Source organism: Salvelinus sp. IW2-2015, unplaced genomic scaffold, assembly GCF_002910315.2.
Source record: "Salvelinus sp. IW2-2015 unplaced genomic scaffold, ASM291031v2 Un_scaffold5363, whole genome shotgun sequence".
NCBI classification, from domain to species: Eukaryota; Metazoa; Chordata; class Actinopteri; order Salmoniformes; family Salmonidae; genus Salvelinus; species Salvelinus sp. IW2-2015.
The window spans coordinates 16749-37904 of record NW_019946628.1 but is presented as its reverse complement, the minus strand read 5'-3'; the positions used below and the strand labels follow the sequence as shown (position 1 = coordinate 37904).

Below are 21156 nucleotides of genomic sequence, written 5' to 3'. Positions count from 1 at the left end.
TAGTAATATTAACCCACAGCCTTACTACCAAAAATATTTTAATTTAGGGAAATATGGGTGGTAATAGGGGCCCGTAKTTTTTTTGGGGCACCAGGGCCCGTCATGATTAAGCTACACTACTGTAGTGGAGGAAACATGAAACGGGTGAAGATAAATGGATTGTTGATTTTCCAACAGCAAAGCACTGATGTTTGCGATTATAACAATGCCACAGGCCCTATGGGAAATTGTTCATGTGTTGATCACTGGTATGTTACATATGTAGGATCTTAATTTGAGCCAGTCTCTTACAGCAGGAGAATAATCCTGCAGCAACAGGAAATGTTAATTATGTGGATTATAATTAATGGATGTATTTGTAGCAGTTGATATGATACATTTTTCAAAAGTGCATGTCAAGTCAGTTTACAATGTGGAAACTTTAGAAGCCTTTTTAAATCTCAAATAGATCTTACATCTGTAGGTATGGAGTATTTGGCTGTGAGCCTCACAGTAAACYAAGTATTTTGTCATTTGCCACCCCTTTTTCTTTTGACAGAAAATACCAACCTGCCTTTGTCCCTCTTTTCAATTCCATGAATTACTATTTTCAATGTAGTAGTGTGTATAACATATTACAAAACTGGCAGAATGTAGCGCATATGAGTGGAATCAGTCCAATCCCTGATGGGTCGATAGGCAGCAGCTTCTTGTGATCGATGCTAACACAGTGAGACAGCTGTGGGTAAAACAAGGGCACTGCACTATGTGAAGTATGAGGGGAGGAAAGGCAGTGGGTAGTGACCTTCCAGGTCTTCAGCTGTAATCCAAGATGTTTACAGGAGTCTTCTTTCATGGTTGGAAACTCACCCGTCATCACTTTGCCCTCCAACATGATATAGAGCTATACAATTGGACTGATTCTAAACTGACCTTTTAATTTCTTGCATGAGAAGTACCTCTGTTTTAAAAATGGGGTCAAAAACTAATTTAATTTGTCACATGCGCCAAATATAACAGGTGTAGAAAAGATGGAGCCGACAGACATCACAGCTCCCCTTCGAGCGCCTAAGCAACTTGCAGTATTTCATTTTTTTWGCGTTTTATTTCTTACATTAGCCCAGAACTTTTTTGTTTTATTTCATACAGCTGTAAAGAACTTTTGGATATCAGAGCGGCGGTAACTCAACAGTATTACAACCAGAAATACGACTTTCCAAATTGGATCCTTTGTTCGTTTCCAAATTGGATCCTGATGTCTCTTTCTAGAGACATCAGGGACTGTAACACTGTTTCCTGGAATCATGCCTCTCTCCGGATATACTGTCCGCGTCCATATAGTGAGCTGGATTCTCAGTACATCGCACAGACAGGAATTAAGAACTCTCCGGGAAGAAGAAAGGRGATGGTGTATGTTTTATGATGAACTACTCATGATGTGATTGTGATAAACGTACAGAAACTCAAGACCTTTGTTAATCCAACCTGGAATACCTCACAAWTCAAATGCCAACCGTATTACCTCCCAAGATAATTTTCTTCGGATAGTCACAGCCGTGTATATTCCCCCTCAAGCCGGTACCACGGCGGCCCTCAAGGAACTACACTGAACTTTATGCAAACTGGAAACAATAAATCCTGAGGCCGCATTTATTGTAGCTGGGGATTTGAACAAAGCAAATTTTGGAGGAAAACACTACCGAAGTTCTGTCAACACATTAACGTAGTAGTCGCGCTGGAAAAACACTTGACTACTGCTACTCCACCTTCCGGGATGCCTACAAGGCCCTCCCCTACCCTCCCCTTGGGAAATCAGATCACAACTCCATTTTGCTCCTCCCTTCCTATAAGCAGACAATCAAACAGGAAGTACCCGTGCTAAGGTCTATTCAACGCTGGTCTGACCAATCGGAATTGATGTTTCAAGATTGTTTTGATCACGCGGACTGGGACATCTTCCAGGTAGCCTTCGAGAACAACAGACGAATACACAGACACGGTGACTGAGTTTATCAGGAAGTGTATAGGGGATGCTGTTCCCACTGACTATTAAAACCTAACCAAACCAGAAACCGTGGATAATGGCAGCATTCGRGCAAAATTGAAAGCAAGAACCACCGCATTTAACCATGGCAAGATGACTGGGAATATGGTTAAATACAAACAGTGTAGTTACTCCCTCCATAAGGCAATCACACAGGCAAACCGTCAGTACAGAGACAAAGTAGTCGCAATTCAACGGCTCAGACACGAGATGTATGTGGCAGGGTCTACAGACAATCACGGATTACAAAGGGAAAACCAGCTACGTTGTGGACACCGACGTCTTGCTCCCGGACAAGCTAAACACATTCTTCGCCCGCTTTGAGGATAACAGTACCAAGGACTGTGGGCTCTTGTTCTCCATGGCCYACGTGAGTAAGACATTTAAGCATATGAACCCTTGCAAGGCTGCCGGCCCAGACAGCATCCCTAACAACCTAAGAGCATGCGCAGACCAGCTGGCTGGAGTGTTTACGGACATATTCAATCTCTCCCTAACCCAGTCTGCTGTCCGCACTTGCTTCAAGAAGCAAAAAGGTAACTGAACTAAATTACTATCACCCCGTAGCACTCACTTTTGTCATCATGATGTGCTTGGAGAAGCTAGTTAAGGATCATATCACCTCTACCTTACTGGACACCCTAGACCCACTTCAATTTGCTTACTGCCCCATAGATTCGATAGAAAAATCGCCATTACACTGCCCTATCCCATCTGAACAAGAGGAATACCTATGTAAGAATGCTGTTCATTGACTATATCTTAGCCTTCAGCACCATATTACCCTCCAAGCTCATCATTAATTTTGGGGCCCTGGGTCTGAACCCCACCCTGTAAAACTGGGTCCTGGACATCCTGACAGGCTGCCCCCAGGTGGTGAAGGAAGGTAGGAAACAACACCACTTTGCTGATCCTGAACACAGGGGCCCCACAAGGGTGCATGCTCAGCCCCCTGTACACCCATGACTGCGTGGCCATGCAAGCCTACGTCTCAATCATCAACTTTGCAGACGACACAACAGAAGTAGGCCTGATTACCAACAATGAAGAGACGGCTTACAGGGAGGAGGTGAGGGCCATAGCAGAGTGGTGCCAGGAAAAAATCCTCTCCCTCAAAAAAACGAAGGAGCTGTTCGTCGAATTCAGGAAACAGCAGAGGGAGCATGCTTAAAGTTCCTCAGCGTACACATCACTGACGATCTGAAATGTTCCACTCACACAGACAGTTTGGTGAAGAATGCGCAACAGCACCTCTTCAACCTCAGGAGGCTGAAAATTCAGCTTGGCCCCCAAGATCCAGAAACTTTTATAGATGCACAATTGAGAGCATRCTGTAGGGCTGTATCATCCGCCTGAAACGGCAACTGCCCAGCCCGCAACAGCAGGGCTCTCCAGAGGGTGGTGCGGTCTGCCCAATGCATCACCAGGGGCACACTGCCTGCCCTCCAAGATACCTACAGCACCCAATGTCACAGGAAGGCCAAAAAGATCATCAAGAACATCAACTACCTGAATCACGGCCTGTTCACCCCGCTATCATCCAGAAGGTGAGGTCAGTACAGGTCCATCAAAGTTGGGACAGAGAGACTGAAAAACAGCTTCTATCCCACCCAGTTACTCAACCCTGCAGCTTAGAGGCTGCTGCCCTACATAAGGGACGCAAATGGCATTTGCTGTCTGATTGATGAGGATCACCATATTGCAAATGTACAGTCCCTTACTAGACGTCCGCAAATGTTTTAAAATAGGCCGACGGCCTCAGGCCGTGCCCCAGGGCCAGATCTTCCGGGAAGTCATCAAATGAAGTCTCTCTGACAATTGGTTTCCGTTTTATAAAAGGTTTAAGTTGGTCATTTTTCCGCTGTCCTGGAAAATTCAACCAGATGGCGACAGGCTGCTTAGTACAAYTGGACAAAACATCAATGTGACATGGCCATTTCTCCTAAARGGAAAAGACTTAAGARGAAACTTGGTGAGCACAGYTTTGACCCCAGAAACAAGATGGCCGAGGCCTCAACGCTTTTTGAGTTATGGCCCATTTTCTGGGAATAAAGGTCAGAAACGGCCATAGAGTGCTAATTTGACCGCTTCACGTCAAAGTACATGAACCTACGGTGTCAGGAAAAAAATAACCAGCCATTTATCTATCGTAATTTACGAGAAATCGTACAATTGGTGTACGACAAACATTATAAATGTTTGTTTTTTTCTTAAAAAAAAGTTAGATCCAGTTGAGGCGTGTTCAGACGAATCCGTTAAGGCAGGTTTCGGAGCACYACCATCGCGAAAATGACAACATTTATAAAAGTCCCAGAGTCACAAGACTAGGTGCATTGAAACAGTCTCGGCCCTAACATTTCTGTCCGATAGCTCTTTCAAGGACCCCATAGCAACGCCCAGAAAAAGTGAATATTCAGCACTAATTAAAGGTCACTGCTCGGGCTCCAAATGACCTATCGAGGCAAAACTCGGGGTAACTGGACCCGCAGCTAGAACAAAGCTATGCGTTTTAAGTTATGGTTTAAACATTAGGCACTGAATTTTGGGCCTGCTCTGAAATGTGATAGTTGGGTTTGGTGTCAGTATGATATCTTACTGACTGATGGACGCTGACTTGCTAGCTGACTTTTGTACGRTTGCAATAAGTTTAAACAGTGATGAACCATCACCAAAATGACAGACTGAAATCAACACTAAAATAGTTGGCAAATGGCATCACCGTAGTCTCTAGGCCATGCCGAGTTCAAGAGGATGCCCCTCTTGACCATAGCTCGCTCACTCTGACCGCGGCCGTGCAAAAAATTAGGCACAAAATGAAGCCTGGCCTAAATTTCAGGTGCTTTTGGGTGACAGTGGCAGAACCGTTAGGGTTAGAAGGACAATTCAACCACAGGAACGTTCCTAACGTCCTCCCGATCTGTGCAAGCTTAACCTTGACCGTGTGGCATTAACCCTTAACAGTGAAAACAGGGTGTTTTCATCTCACAGTTTACAATGACATCTCTCCCCATAGGTCATACATTGCCTGCTCCCCTAAACTTCAACCTGAAGCCTATGTGYGTTATGAATAACATATCAAACTGTCTTTGATGACAATCCATCAGGCCACTATGAGGACTACCTGTGTTGATTCTAAGCTTCCTGGAGCAACCGGAGGTGGTTAAAAATCACCTTAAAATTGTTTAGATATAGCCAACATGCAGTTTGTGAAAAACACTGCATTCAACCATCTGTAAAATCAGTCAGTTCTTAACTTCTCTGCGCTACYGATACCGAATATGGGTTCACTTTCCTAAACAACCGCTAGAATTGCAGGGRGCCAAATGCAAAAATATTACTATAAATATTTATAATCATGCAATCACAAGTGAAATATACCAAAACACACCGTAGCTTGTTAATCCACCTATCGTGTCAGATTTTGAAAATATATTTTACAGCGAAAGAAATCCAAGCTTTTGTGAGTGTAGATTTCAATGCTACAACAAGCTAGCCTTATATTAGCTTGATCACGAAAGTCAGAAAAGCAATGAAATTAATCGCTTACCTTTGATAATCTTCAGATGTTTCCACTCACGAGACTCCCAGTTACACAACAAATGTTATTTTTGTTTGATAAATATTACTTATCARCAAAAACCGCCATTTGGGTTGCGCATTATGCTCAGAAAATCAAAGCCGTGTTCCGTTCGACAAATTCCAAAAAGTATCAGTAATGGTCGTAGAAACATGTCAAATGTTTTTCATAATCAATCCTCAGGTTGTTTTTAACAAACATAATCGATAATATTTCAACCGGACCATAACCTATTCATTCAGAGACTAAAGAAAAATGGTGAGCTCCTCTCACGCGCGCGGTAACTTTTCAGGGACACTTGACTAGTTTTGGAAAAACTCGTTCATTTTTTCTAAATAAAAGCCTGAAACTATGTCTAAAGCCTGGTCTCAGCCTGAGGAAGCCATTGGAAACGGAATCTGGTTGATACCCCTTTAAAAAAATGGAGGATAGGCGGGCCAGGAAACACAGATTAAAAAAAAAATATAACTTCCGGGTTACTTTTTCTCAGGTTTTCGCATGCAGAAAAAGTATTGCTTTACTCACAGACAATATGTTGACAGTTTTGGAAACTTGAGGGTTTTCTATCCTAATCTGTAAATTATATGCATATTCTACGATCTGGGCCAGAGAAAATGTCCGTTTACATTGGGCACGTTATAAAAAATAAAATAAAAAATATTCTGACCCCTAGCGCTAAGAGGTTAACGTAAAGACTTACAACTCATGATTCTGTAAAAGTCTACCACAAGGAGGATGTGTGTTCACTTTAAGCTTCCTGTGCTTACTGGAAGTGCCTTAAATTGGGGTCATAGGGGATGTTTCGAAGGGTTAAAAAGGTCACATCTTTCCAAAAATTCATGTGTGTGATTAGGCAACCCTCATGAACTGTAAATCAGTAATTTCTCCCAACAGATGTCAAATGATATCTTATTGACTGATGGACCTTGACTTGATGGCTGACTTCTGTCCATTTGCAATAAGTTTAAACAGTGATGAACCATCACCAAATTGACATGCTGAAATCAACACCAACGAGCGATGGAGAGGAACCACTATCACTGCCCGGCCATCCCGAGATTAACGGGCCAGTCAATTGGGCATGTCTGCAGTATATTAGAGCATGGTAAATGCCCATTGCATTGCAAATGGACAGCCATGCACCTGGTGATTGGAACGGGTTACCAGGAGAATTWTTWTWATTWWTWTTTTTAATGCCTTTAGGGGGGTGCAAGGGGTCCACGGCTGGGTAGGGAGCACCCCCCATCTGTGCCCAACCAATAGAGGGTGCCCCTGGTCATATTGAACGTTTTTCWAAAKATAAAATAAAAATGAGTCCCATTTCTCCCTCATCAAACAAATAGACCTAGGCTGAGTCAGGGCTTAACAGTGATATATATCATTTGGTCAGTATAAATGCCATTTGGACATGTGTCACAGTTTTGGGTTCAGAAACCGACTTCCTATGATCATATATGGCAAATGGACATAACATCCTGATTTGGCACTTTCAATACTTATATATGCCATTTGGCCATGGTTCACAGACTTTGACTTRCTATGGTCATATATTGCAAATGGACAAAACATAGGCCTTATGGACAATGCAATAAAACAAGACAAAGGTATGTTCATACAGTTGTTATATATGTATAATTGACAAAAAAAAGAAACAGRCCAGAAAGCACTTTAGAGGGCGATACATTTTTGAAAAAGTTTTCAAATTGACCTTTGCGTCCATTTCCATTAGCAAAATGAAAATGTACGGTGGAGCGCGCTCGCCATCATTGGGATATTTGCTGTATGACACTTGGCATTTGCCATATGCCAGTTGCCATAAGCTTTGAATGAATTGCCGTCGATTTGAGTGGTATTTGCGATTGTGTTTTGCCCAATGGCAATAAGATGCCATTCATTTTTGTCCATTTCATGGGGGTCTTCCCTTACCTAAATACAGTGCATTCGGAAAGTATTCAGACCTAGGTTGYAAGACTTCTGGCGTTAGGAGGGAATAATGAGTAATCCTTCAACTGGGATTTCTACACATTTTACAACCCTAGTTGGAGGGCTAGATAATCAAAACCGAATATTATGTTTAAAATCAGCAGTTTACAATTTGACTATTCTATCAATGCAAAACATTTTAAATACTTTTTAGCAACAAAACAAAAAGAACAAGGCTCCAAGGCGAAGAAACATCCTAAATTGTTTAAGATCAGTCACATGCTTACTGAGGTGTAGAGTACAGTGTTGTCTGAAATTGAATTTTAAGAATGCCCAACTGTGGTAAGCCTACTATTTGTAAAACACCCCCCAAAAAATGTAAAGTAACAAAGCCCGGACAGGGCCAAAAAAAGATGTTGGCTCGTGCTTACTGGGGTGTAGCCTACCATGTCGGCTCACAATGGATTATTATTATTTATTTTTTACTAGGCAGGTCAGTTAATTACAAATTCTTATTTACAATGACAGCCTACCGCGGCCAAACCCTAACGACGCTGGGCCAATTGTGCACCGCCCTATGGGACTCCCAATCACGGCCGGTTGGGATACAGCCTGGAATTGAACAAGGGTCTGTAGTGCGCAACGTGTTTACACGGTGGGAAATGCAGAAGTATTTTWTTTTTCACTATGATCAGCGTGTCAAAAATTGACAAACTTGAAACCACTGATCATYACAAAATGGGGTGAAAACTCCTGGACAAAAATCGTGATTGTCCATTTTACTTTGAGCTGTCTTGTTAACGTGACAGCGCAATTTTTTTTTATTTGATCGAGTGCCATTTAGGTTAGGCTATTTGATGGGAGAAATCTGCATGATGTTAAAAGTCTCATTACATTGTCATACATTTTTTCTCGAACTGAACCGAGCTCTTAGTGCAGGTATCATTATATTATGGCCACAGAGCGAGAGTTCAGAATTTGCATTCTCTTTAATAACACYCCAACCAAATACAAGAGATCCCACATTACATTGCATGAAAGCGTGTACATTTTTACCATACTCTTCAAGGCAGACACTGGACCATTTAAACATAGCTATTAACATTGTAAATAGCTAAATGCAGCTCAACATTAATCAATGGTCTTGACTATAGCTCTAATGGGGTTAGTGTTATGCTGTGATGAGGAATACACTAAATAAATTAGTGAAATGCATAGAAATCCCCCGTAAGTAGGAGCTGTTTTCAATTTGGTTTGTTTTATTAAGTCTACATACTAGATAGTCATAGACATGTTATTAACATGATAAAGAAAACATAAGTCATGTACTTCAGTATGGCAGAAACTGCAGCTTGTCAAACTTCAAAAGTGAAACAGAACATTTGTATCACAACTGCAGACCTCTGTCCATTTTCTCCCACATGGCAAGGCTAATACTAGAATTCATGTCCTCTATTCTGCCTTGATCAGGTTGGAGTACGCTGCCTCAGAGCTTGCTTGACCTTCTTTGAAATATCTATATAATGTAATCAGATTTAAAAACTTAAATCAATTTTGATCTGGCTGCAATGCCCTACTAGTTGTTACAGTACTATGTCCAAGAGGCAGGTTGGTATCTAGCGTGTTTACAGGTCGTACATATGCTATAAATACAAACAGATGAACATGGCATGGCCTTACAGTGAGAGAGAAGACAACAACACATATCTAAGTCAATGCAGTCATTTATCTCTCGTTCTCCATCCTTGAACTCTGTCTAAAACAGAGGAAATCAAATGGAACAATGGCAAGACGTTCTAATACTGACATTCCAACCAAAAAACGAGTCCTCCGTCGCCCTAACTCCAAAGCTCCTTTTAGCTGAACAATCACAGTTGACTGTTTTTCTAAAGCTTTTATTTAAAACAAATCTAAATAATTTCTCTATAAAACAGAAGCAGTTAGGCACATGGACATTACATTGAAGTCTACTTCTCACCCTGACGTTTATAGTTACTTCATAAGTCAAGTCATTTGACTGTAAATGAAAATGGCTATCAGTAATAGGAATGGTAAATACATAGCACCATCTTTGTTGAAAATAAAAAACGAAATAAAAATAGTTGAAAAACATCTAAGCCATTATTTGGATGTTACCACTTTTAGTTTTTGTAAAGCAAGCTCAATTACACAAAATCCTTCTAGCTCTATTTTATACATGCACTTTGATGAAAACTGTTCAAAAACTTGTATTAATTTTTGTGGTTTACAGTAACAGTGTCTAATTAATTCATCATTACAAACATATTTATCAGCTAAAACAAAGCTTGTCTGAATCTGACGGAGCAACACAACAATACTATGTACACATATGTAAAAAGTGTTATAAATAGACTTTAAACCATAGATACTATATACAGCTTCAAATTCTGACAGTATTGTTTCATCATGTGTTACCTCTCAGTACGATGCAGACCTGGGTGAAGACGGCTGTGGACCCAGTCAGATAAACCAGTCCTCAAGCTTCTGACCTTACTCTCCTGGGGAGGGGGGGGGGGATTGTTAATGCTGAGAGCAGGGTGGAGGTTAGGGATAAGGTCTTATTCCCGTTTTCTCAAGATGACATAGATGAGTCCGCTGATCAGGGCCAGAGGGAAGCCACCCAGGCCATGATGTAGGCCCAGCCGAAGGCCTCTGAATCAGGCACCCACTTAGGACTCATCACCGTATAGATCACAGCTCCACTCATCACAAACAGACCTAGAGGAGAGGAAATAATGAGGAGGAGAGAATATGAGAACGGAGAGGCGATGAAGGGGAGGGGGTCGAATTCTTAAGATCAAATTATTGTGTGTCACACCATCAAAATCTGCAATGCTTCATGGAAGTTGTCTAGAATGAACCATGTTGGCAGCAGTAGAGAGGTGAGTAGGGTCCATGCTTCCCAAATGGATTCCCCCAGCCAATTGTTGCGTCACCATGCATGGTTCCTATTGAACTACAAACATGCCTCTGTTAGATTCCTCACTTCCTCATCTAGAGCCCTGGCCTGCTTCCAAGTTACAAGAGAACCCAGCCCTGCCCACTGTAAACGGGCATGACACGGTCTCTGTTTTGATGTTAGTTGTTTGTTGTTCACCCACTACGTTTCCAGTCTTGACATTCCACTTGTGTGAGTGTCTCTGTGGCCACTGGCATTTAATTTTATTTCACCTCATTTAACAGGTAGGCTAATTGAGAACAAGTTCTCATTTACAACTGCGACCTGGCCAAGATAAAGCAAAGCAGTGCGACAAAAACAACAGAGTTACACATGGGATAAAGAAACGTACAGTCAATAACAATAGAAAAATATGTATACAGTGTGTGCAAATGAAGTAAGGAGGTAAGGCAATAAATAGGCCAATAGTGGCGAAGAAATTTACAATTTAGCAATTTACACTGGAGTGATATGTACAGATGAGGATGCGCAAGTAGAAATACTGGTGTGAAAAAAAGAGCAGAAAAACAAATATGGGGATGAGGTAGGTAGTTGGTTGGATGGGCTATTTACAGATGGGCTGTGTACAGCAGCGATCGGTAAGCTGCTCTGATAGCTGATGCTTAAAGTTAGTGAGGGAGATATGTCTCCAACTTCAGTGATMTTTGGAATTCGTTCCAGTCATTGGCAGCAGAGAKCTGGAAGGAAAGGCGGCCAAAGGTGTTGGCATTGGGGATGACCAGTGAAATATTCCTGCTGGAGAGCGTGCCACGGGTGGGTGTTGCTATGTTGACCAGTGAGCTGAGATAAGGCAGAGCTTTACCTAGCAAAGACTTATAAATGACCTGGAGCCAGTGGGTTTGGCGACGAATATGTAGCGAGGACCAGCCAACGAGAGCATACAGGTCGCAGTGGTGGGTACTATATTGGGCTTTGGTGACAAAACGGATGGCACTGCGGTAGACTACATCCAGTTTGATGAGTATGGTGTTGGAGGCCATTTTGTAGATGACATCGCCGAAGTCAAGGATCGGTAGGATAGTCAGTTTTACGAGGGTATGTTTGGCAGCATGAGTGAAGGAGGCTTTGTTGCAAAATAGGAAGCTGATACTAGATTTCATTTTGGATCGGAGATGCTTAATGTGAGTCTGGAAGGAGAGTTTACAGTCTAGCCCAACACCTAGGTATTTGTCCACATATTCTAAGTCAGAAGCGTCCAGAGTAGTGATGCTAGACGGGCGGGCAGCGAGCGGTTGAAAAGCATGCATTTTGTTTTACTAGCATTTAAGAGCAGTTGGAGGCCACYGAAGAGTGTTGTATGGCGTTGAAGCTCGTTTGGAGGTTTGTTAARACAGTGACCAAAGAAGGGCATGGTCTACAGTGCCAACCTGGGAGGTTAGAAAGAGCTGCCAATGGTGAACACAATAGACCAGAAGAGGTGGCAGAATACAATAGACCCTATTCAACTGACACAGACAATATCAGTACACTGACAGACAACGCAGAAGCGGTTAATTGCAACACTTTCTGTGAAAGTCCACTCAGGTGCGGCGGGTGAATAGTCTGGATGTTTAGTGAACTGCTTGAATACAACAAAAAGCTTTATGACCCTTTATACAGCATAAACTTCTGAATAGGTCTGTTTCAGGTGAGTTTTCCTGAATGGGAACTTACTGGCGAGGATCTGAAAGACTCCAGTTAGGAAGAAGCGGCCTCCCTTTTGAAGGGTGAAGAGCTGACAGAAGAACAGGAAGAGAGAGATGAAGCTGAAGATGATGGACAGGATCATCAGGGCCTGCACTGCCTGGATCCACACTGCAGGGAAGAGAGGGGGAGATTGTCAGTCACTTATACATAATATATTTAAGCAATAAGGCCCGAGGGGGAGGTGTGCATGTCCAACACATCACGGCTAAGGGCTGTTCTTAGGCATAATGCAACGCAGAGCTACAGAGGACCACACAGGATACATGGACTATACATGGATATGCAGTATATACAGTTGAAGTCAGAAGTTTATACACTTATGTTGGAGTCATTAAAACTCATTTTTCAACCATACATTTCTTGTTAACAAACAATAGGTTTGGCAAAACGGTTACGATTGGATCAGAATTGCTGTTATAATCATTGGCCAGTACAGAGAATTATGTAAAACCACAAGTCCAAATCCCTATTAGCTAGCTAGTCACCAGAGGACAACACAACAAGATGCAACAATAAGTAACTTTAKATTTTTTTTTMGTCAATGACGTTTGGATTCTAAAGGGATGCGATTGGTGTGAAGCCAAATCCACAGTGGCTTCCCTTGACACTTTGGTGCGCCAGGACCATTCACAGCTGAGCTCAATGCCGATTTGGCTTCCCTTGCATTCAATGCTATGGGCGGCAACAACGTCACTCTTGTTGAGCAGACAGCATCAGATAGATGGGCTACACAGACAGATAGGAGGGCGCTGTTTCGTTCACTTGGATGCTTTCTCCGGTGAGATACATTGTCTCTTGCGATTTGAAGGATATTTATAAAAGAGACGAAAGATAAATKATTTTGTGTGTTTTTTTCTGGAAGCCAGGCTTCCCTTGGCATCCATGAATACATGCCACTGACAGATATATCCCCCCACCACTCTGTGTTAGCGCTACAACCACAGCACTATCTACGTCTGGAATTCCTGGACTTCCACGCAGCTCTATTTCTTGTCAGAGGGTCATGCATGCAGCCTGCATCCACTCTCAGGTTTCCAAAGGCATCTCTCAATCTAGCTCTCCCAAGCCATTTCTCACATCTCTCTCCCTTTCACTTCATGTTTAGCTGTGTCTGCTGCTGTCACTATCAATGCCACAACATGTTGTTTTCTGCTGGAGCTCTATCAAAGTATTTACCTCTACAGAGCCAAACAGAAATGTATTATTGGACTACGTGGAAATCTATTCTACATCAAGTGACACATGGAAGTAGCAAAATTAGATTTCAAACATTTAAAAAAATACARCTTATGGAACAGCAGGGACTGTGAAGCAACACAAATGAAGGCACAGACACATATACATGTTCACATGGATTTTGTGATGTAGCTATGCGGTAGTAGAGTAGGGGCCTGAGGGCACACAATGAGTTGTGAAATCTGTTGAGAATGTATTATAAAAAAACATTACATAACTGCCTTCATTTTTTTGGGAACGAGGAACAGTAGCTGCTGCCTTGGCAGGAAATAAATGGGGATCCTTAATAAATACAAATACAGACCTGCATGCTCCCATTGGATACTAAGGACACTGGACCATAGTCAAGTAGGAAGATAAGGTTCCAGTATACACAATGCATCCTCCATGTCTCAGTAATCTCTCAGGTACCAAACTTACTGTGCATGCTTGTTTTTAACCAGTATTTAATTCATCACAAATCGAGTGGTTTTTGAGACCCTGCTCAGGCTGCTTTAGCATCACTAATTGGTTAAGAAACTTGAATGAATGATTGTGGCTCAGACATAGTAAAGTGTCTGCTGTGGACTGGACTAATTTATAACTGTTTGTTCGGTTGACATCTATTTGTAGATTGTTTATACATCTCCCATGATCCCCCTGAAGCTTTCCAGGAAACTAATACCTCTTGTCATGAGAGGTTTGGTGAAACAACAGGGTTTGATGGATTCAATGACATTATCAAAGAGTCTGTCACCCCAGAGCAGAGGAAATAGCCAACAATACTATCAGACCAATCCACTGTACGGCAATACGACAAACGCTATTTATATCCATGAAAGCTTTACATAAAACCAAATCAACTCATAGTAAACCTAACGATACATTAATGTATATGACAATTTATAGGCCTAAACATGATAACATGTTGCATTATAAAGTGCCGAACAACAAAGTGTTTTACATCAGGGTTCTATAAATATATCCTATACGGTTGATAAACAGACATGTTCTCTTCCTTCAACTCTTCCTGTCTCGTACCAGAAGGCTGTGACATGGGGCATTTCCTGGTGTGAGGTGGCCCTCTGGGCCCACAATATCTACCAAAATAAGAGTCCCCGTTGTGCTTGCTATACTATATAATTTATACAAAACACAAACATTTTTCACAGAAGAGTCAAGAGAAAAATGAAGAATTGTTCTTAGTTTGTTGAGTCCTGACTATCCTGATGCACAAGGCCATATCTGCTATGCATGTTATGTTAATATCACYCTTCAGCTGACAGATTGAAGTGCCAGCTTGAAGCTACAGTAGAGTTCAGACCAGCTGGTGTCTGTCCATTACATGTAATAACTAACATACAGTAAGAAGTTGATGTGGACATTGCTTAACTGTAATTAGTGATACAAACTAAGGACTGGATTCCCATTTCAGGGGCAAAGTCAGGTCAAGTGCAAACAGCATGGGCAAAACATAAACCAATCCCACATGGAATATAAACTATGCATKACTTAACTCCTAATAGCAAGATTAAAAATAAAAAAGGCCATCCAGTGTGTGTGACCATTGGTGGTGCCTCCATCCCACCCTCACGTTTAGCTCACCAAGTCATACCAGTTGTACTGATTGCTCAGCAAAGCATTGTAGTAGCCTTTGAACATGACTGATTGGCTGGGTCGGGCCGGGCCAAGTGCACGTGAGTAGACTCCACCATCTTCCCCTCGACCCCTACCTCCTCACAGAACACATGAGAGAGAGAGAATCCGCTGCCTGTCTCACTAACAAAACACACTGGGGCCTGAGTCCGACCCGCTCATTTTAGACATCACCAGGCAGCTATCTACAGCCTGTTGGGCTTGAGACTACAGTAGTAATGGATCTCGAAGGCAATACATTAAACTATTGAACACAAGTTCTATAGTACTACATTGCCTCTAGAACCATGTTTTATTTACGTCAGACAGAGGCTCTGCATCTGTCCTKATGTTCCTAGAACTTAGTGCTGCTTTTGATACCGTTGATCACCATATTCTTTTGGAGAGATTGGAAACCCAAATTGGTCTACATGGACAAGTTCTGGCCTGGTTTCGATCTTATCTGTCAGAAAGATATCAGTTTGTCACTGTAGATGGTTTGTCCTCTGACAAATCAACTGTAAATTTCGGTGTTTGTCAAGGCTCCGTTTTAGGACAACTATTGTTTTCGATAGATATATATATATATATTACCTCTTGGTGATGTCAATCGGAAACATAATGTTAACTTGCACTGCTATGCGGACGACACACAGCTGTACATTTCGATGAAACATGGTGAAGCCCCAAAATTGCCCTCCCAGGAAGCTTGTGTTTCAGACATAAGGAAGTGGATGGCTGCAAATGTTCTACTTTTAAACTCAGACAAAACAAAGATTCTAGTTCTAGGTCCCAATAAACAAAGAGATCTTCTGTTGAACCTGACAATTAATCTTGATGGTTGTACAGTCATCTCAAATAAAACTGAAGGACCTCTGTGTTACTCTGGACCCTGATCTCTCTTTTGACAAACATATCAAGACTGTTTCTCAAGGAKWTTTTTTTCCCATCTACGTAACATTGCAACAATCAGAAACTTTGTCCAAAAATGTACCCATGCTTTTGTCACGTCTAGGTTAGACTACTGCAATGCTCTACTTTCCGGCTACCCAGATAAAGCACAAAATAAACTTCAGTTAGTGCTAAACACGGCTGCTAGAATCTTGACTAGAACCAAACAATGTGATCATATTACTCCAGTGCTAGCCTCCCTACACTGGCTTCCTGTTAAGGCTAGAGCTGATATCAAGGTTTTACTGCTAACCTACAAAGCATTACATGGGCTTGATCCTACCTATCTTTCCGATTTGGTCCTGCCGTACATACCTACACGTACGCTACGGTCACAAGACGCAGGCCTCTAATTGTCCCTAGAATTTCTAAGCAAACAGCTAGAGGCAGGGCTTTCTCCTACAGAGCTCCATTTTTATGGAATGGTCTGCCGATCCATGTGAGGGACGCAGACTCGGTCTCAACTTTTAAGTCTTTATTGAAGACTCATCTCTTCAGTAGGTCCTATGATTGAGTGTAGTCTGGCCCAGGAGTGTGAAGGTGAACGGAAAGGCACTGGAGCAATGAACCGCCCTTGCTGCCTCTGCCTGGCCGGTTCCCCTCTCTCCACTGCGATTCTCTGCCTCTAACCCTATTACAGGGGGCTGAGTCACTGGCTTACTGGTGCTCTTCCATGCCGTCCCTTGAGTAACTGACGTGATCTTCCTGTCCGGGTTGGCGCCCCCCCCCCTAGGGTTTGTGCCGTGGGGGAGATCTTCGTGAGCTATACTCAGCCTCGTCTCAGGATAGTAAGTTTGTGGTTGAAGATATCCCTCTAGTGGTGTGGGGGCTGTGCTTTGGCAAAGTGGGTGGGGTTATATCKTGCCTGTTTGGCCCTGTCCTGGGGTATCGTCGGAAACAGTGTCTCCCAACCCCTCCTGTCTCAGCCTCCAGTATTTATGCTGCAATTGTTTGTGTGTCTGGGGGGCTAGGGTCAGTCTTATATCTGGAGTATATCTCCAGTCTTATCCGGTATCCTGTGTTAATTTAAGTATGCTCTCTAATTCTCTCTCTCAGAGGACCTGAGCCCTAGGACCATGCCTCAGGACTACCTGGCCTGATGACTCCTTCCTTTCTCCAGTCCACCTGGTCGTGCTGCTGCTCTAGCTTAAACTGTTCTGCCTGCGGTTGTGGAACCATGACCTGTTCWCCGGACGTGATACCTTGTCCCAGACCTGCTGTTTTCAACTCTCTAGATACAGCAAGAGCGGTAGAGATTCTCAATGATCGGCTGTGAAAAGCCAACGGACATTTACTCCCGAGGTGCTGACCTGTTGCACCCTCTACAACCACTGTGATTATTATCATTTGATCTATGAACATCTTGGCCATGTTCTGTTATAATCTCCACCCGGCACAGCCAGAAAAGGACTGGCCACCCATCATAGCCTGGGTCCTCTCTAGGTTTCTTTCTAGGGAGTTTTTCCTAGCCACCGTGCTTCTACACCTGCATTGCTTGCTGTTTGGGGTTTAAGACTAGACTGGGTTTCTAAACAGCACTTTGTGACATCAGCTGACGTAAGAAGGGCTTTATAAATGAATGTGATTGATGTCTCTGCTAATTGTAAGATATTCTACTGCATAGCCATATCATCATTTCTTATTTAATATGGTATTGTTTCTTGTTGCAGTGTTTTCCTCTAACCCCTGTTGACTCTGGTCCGAATCTGTCTCAGACATAAAACACACAGCTGCTAGGTCTCTGGTTTTGTTAATGATCTCGCTGTATACAGGATCTGATACATGGGTGTGACCAGAGCTGTCAGCACACCGTGTTCTGTATGGGGTGGTCCAAGGCCCCCCTGTCTGCTGCACACACACAAAATCCTGCTCAGATCTAACACTTTAAAATACCCWAAAAAAAAGACCCATACATGACTGAATATGGACATCACACCATGACTATTTATACAGAGTTTCACATTCTCACCCCTAGATGGCAGTAGGGTCTCATTGGAGCCTGATTCCCATTAGGGGCATGTTTAACAGGAGTGTGATTGGGCTTATGGATAACTGTGCCTAAGCCAGTTATCGTTAATCATACTTCAAGTCTTCCCACATTTTACTGTCTATGATCTTAGTCAACCAACAGTGCTTAACTTATTCTCAAGACACAAGAAAATCTCAACCAGTTTGGTATCAAATGCACTAATATTCAGAATATCCAATTTATAGGATCTACAAATAGATATCTACAGTATATCCTTCAAAATAAGTTCACTATTGGACAATAGGAGGCATCATCAGCATCATGCAGAATGAGAGATGACTTTCAGAAAAAAACCTAGCCACTGCAGCAGATGTACAGTCAAGTCTTTACTGTATTTTACCTCCAGTGTTGGCCGGGTCACAGTGGTATCCTCCATTGGTTGTAGAGCAGTTATTCCAGAGGTCTGAGCTGCTAGTGGACCCTGTCGTCCAGGCCTAGAGGATAAATAACACAAAACTGCTATTAACAAGAGAACACTGCAGCCTGATAGAAAACCCCTACACAGAGCAGAGATGTCAACGCTTTAAAACTTTTGCTTAATTTTCATAAATGAGAACCAATTATTGATAATGAGCTTTACTTACATTGACAATTGTTGACACAAATAGGAGGACTAGGGATGCAATGTGCAGGATGACGATTCCCAGTAGTAGGAGCAGCATCTTGTCAGAAGGAGCTAAATGACAAAAGAGGCGCAGTCAGTTTCTGAAGGTCTCTCTCCAGTTCTGTGGGACTGGGACATGGGTGTGTCACTGCAGGATTTGCAATACCCTGCTTTCAACACAGAACAGCGCCTTCTCTGAAACTTGATCTGCACAGTGGAATGTCTATTGGAGAGAGGAGTTCTAAAAGGAGAAAGTGTTTATGTCCAACTGATATTCAACTTGCAATACACGTGAAGTAAAGTTTAGCTGAACATTCTGTTAATGTTTCAAATGTAATAGTCACTTATGCATGTCCACTAGAAATGAAGTATATACCTACAATATGTTTAGTGTAGCATGGCATTAATCACACCCTTAGTAAGTTCCCCTGCTTTCCTTTATGAGGAAAATAATAAAAGGCAGGTGGTTGTTTCCTCCATGTAACATGATAAACAAATCAATCTAGGTTAGAACAGGCCACCTTTCACACAGCACTGCAGATCCAGTTGGAACTAAAACATGTTCCACTAAACCAGAGAAAGTGGACATTATCAACAGCACGTGTGTAGGCTATTTCCTAAATGATTTATGCCAGTTGGTGTGTATATGTTGCATGTGTATTCTCAATAGGTGCGCATGAATTATAAATAAACAATTCGACTCCATCTAGCAAAAATAGTTCAAATAATAGACCAGAAAAGGCTATTGTATGTCGACACGCTGATAGTCGATATGTAAAATTAACAGCTCCATCCYTCAAACATGTTTTTATGGATATTATAGCTACTAGGAAAATAAACCAAGTCGTTCCCCTGCCTGCCTCGCGTGCGAGAAGATCTCAGTAACTTAAATTGTAATGAGGAAAGTCCGCTTCGTTTTGGAGTTCTGTTTGTGCCTTAAATTCCATTCGCATGTGATTATTTAATCTACCGAAAAAGTTCACCACAGTTGGAAGCACAGACAACTTACTTAGTGCGACTGCAGAGTGAATATAATTCCACAAAAAAAATGGTTTTCCGAAGAAAAGCGCGCAAAGCAAGTTTCCCCGAGTCCAACAACTGTTCCAATTTCTTCTGACTAGATTGATGTGAAGGGCAGCGCTGCAGTTATAAAGTATCTCATTATGGAAGAATAACGCCCAGCCGTGCGTCGCTACGTCAGGGAGTGCCCCTCTGTGATAGGATTTCCGATACATCATTTGAAAGTCAAGTACATAATTACACAGCAGGAAAGCAGTCTGGAAGTTACTCACTCACTGTGCTTGGAAGTTATTTCAGAACACATTTTTTGCTTGCTTACATGGATACCATGAACACATAACGACCTTTGTCGTCGAGGATAATGTATTAATATCTCTCTGGATGGAATTCCTTAGAATAATTTTCCCTAAATGTTATGGAACTATTATTTAAATGTATATAGTTCACACACATAATTAAATTGATAACTCCAGTCAATATTGATATGTGATATATTGAATAGGCTTAAATCAAATCCAAATGTTAACACTGATGAGCTTCAAAGATATATATTTTTAATGGCAAATAGTTATTTTTGGACTTTGAACTTTATTACAGCTTTAATACACCTCATCATTTATCTCATGTTGAAATTGAGAGAGGTCGGGTGGATGTAACGTAGCTTACTGTACAGTACAGTGAGGTATGTTGGAAGTGCTCCAAAGTGATTAAATACTGGGAAATGAGGCACACAAACAATGTTGGTTCCCAGAATGGGAACAAGCCTCTCTCTCGCTTCTAGCCCACAGTGTGGTCCGCTCTGTGATTGACTCACCCCATCACACAGCATGTGTGAAAGTGTGGACGAGTGGGTATGACCCAGCCGTAGCGCAGCGCCTGTGGCATGTATGCCTGCTGGAGAGGAGAGATAGGATCTGGGGCTATCCCTCCCCTATCTTCTGTTTGACATGACTCATTCAGCTGGGAGCCCATAGGGCTCTGGTCAAAAGGGGTGCACGATGTAGGAATTAGGGTGCCATTTGAGATACAGCCAGGATCAGGGATTATCCTCTGTTTGACATGAATCATTCAGCTTGGAGCAGGGAGTGTGTTCTAACCTCCGTAGGCATGGATTCTACTCCTCTGTGTACAGGGAGGTTCACAGGTGCAGATACAGATAACAGGGTAATAAAGTAATGGGTGTTGCAATGAGCAACATTCAGAGAGCCTCTTTTTGGCGTGAAGAGCAGTGGGCAGTCAAAACAACATTTAGCAGCCTTATTCCTGTACACAGATTACACTCAATTTCCTGGACTGGAGATTCTCCATTCAGGAGGAGATTCTCCATTCAGCAGGAGTAGAAACCGGTCCAAAATCVCTCTCTAAAACAACCAGTAGCACACGACAGCACTAAGACCTACTGGATGCTCGTGCATCCTTAGTGACAGGCTGAATTCTGCAGTCATGTGAAATACATATTCGAGAAATTCTACCGTTTAAGGGTCTTTGTGGTCCAGATTAGACTCATCCAAGA

The 21156-nt window shown here is 42.3% G+C and overlaps 1 protein-coding gene across 1 annotated transcript; it reads right to left on the bottom strand.

Annotated features, from left to right (window-relative positions):
* Window positions 1–10029: 10029 nt before the first annotated feature.
* LOC112078177 (peripheral myelin protein 22-like) lies at window positions 10030–19719 on the bottom strand. The gene is given in 6 exon segments (XM_024144487.2): window positions 10030–10161; window positions 10164–10262; window positions 12157–12297; window positions 18360–18453; window positions 18604–18695; window positions 19633–19719. Coding segments are annotated over 5 exon segments (471 nt in total). The 5' UTR covers window positions 18682–18695; window positions 19633–19719; the 3' UTR covers window positions 10030–10102.
* Window positions 19720–21156: the final 1437 nt, after the last annotated feature.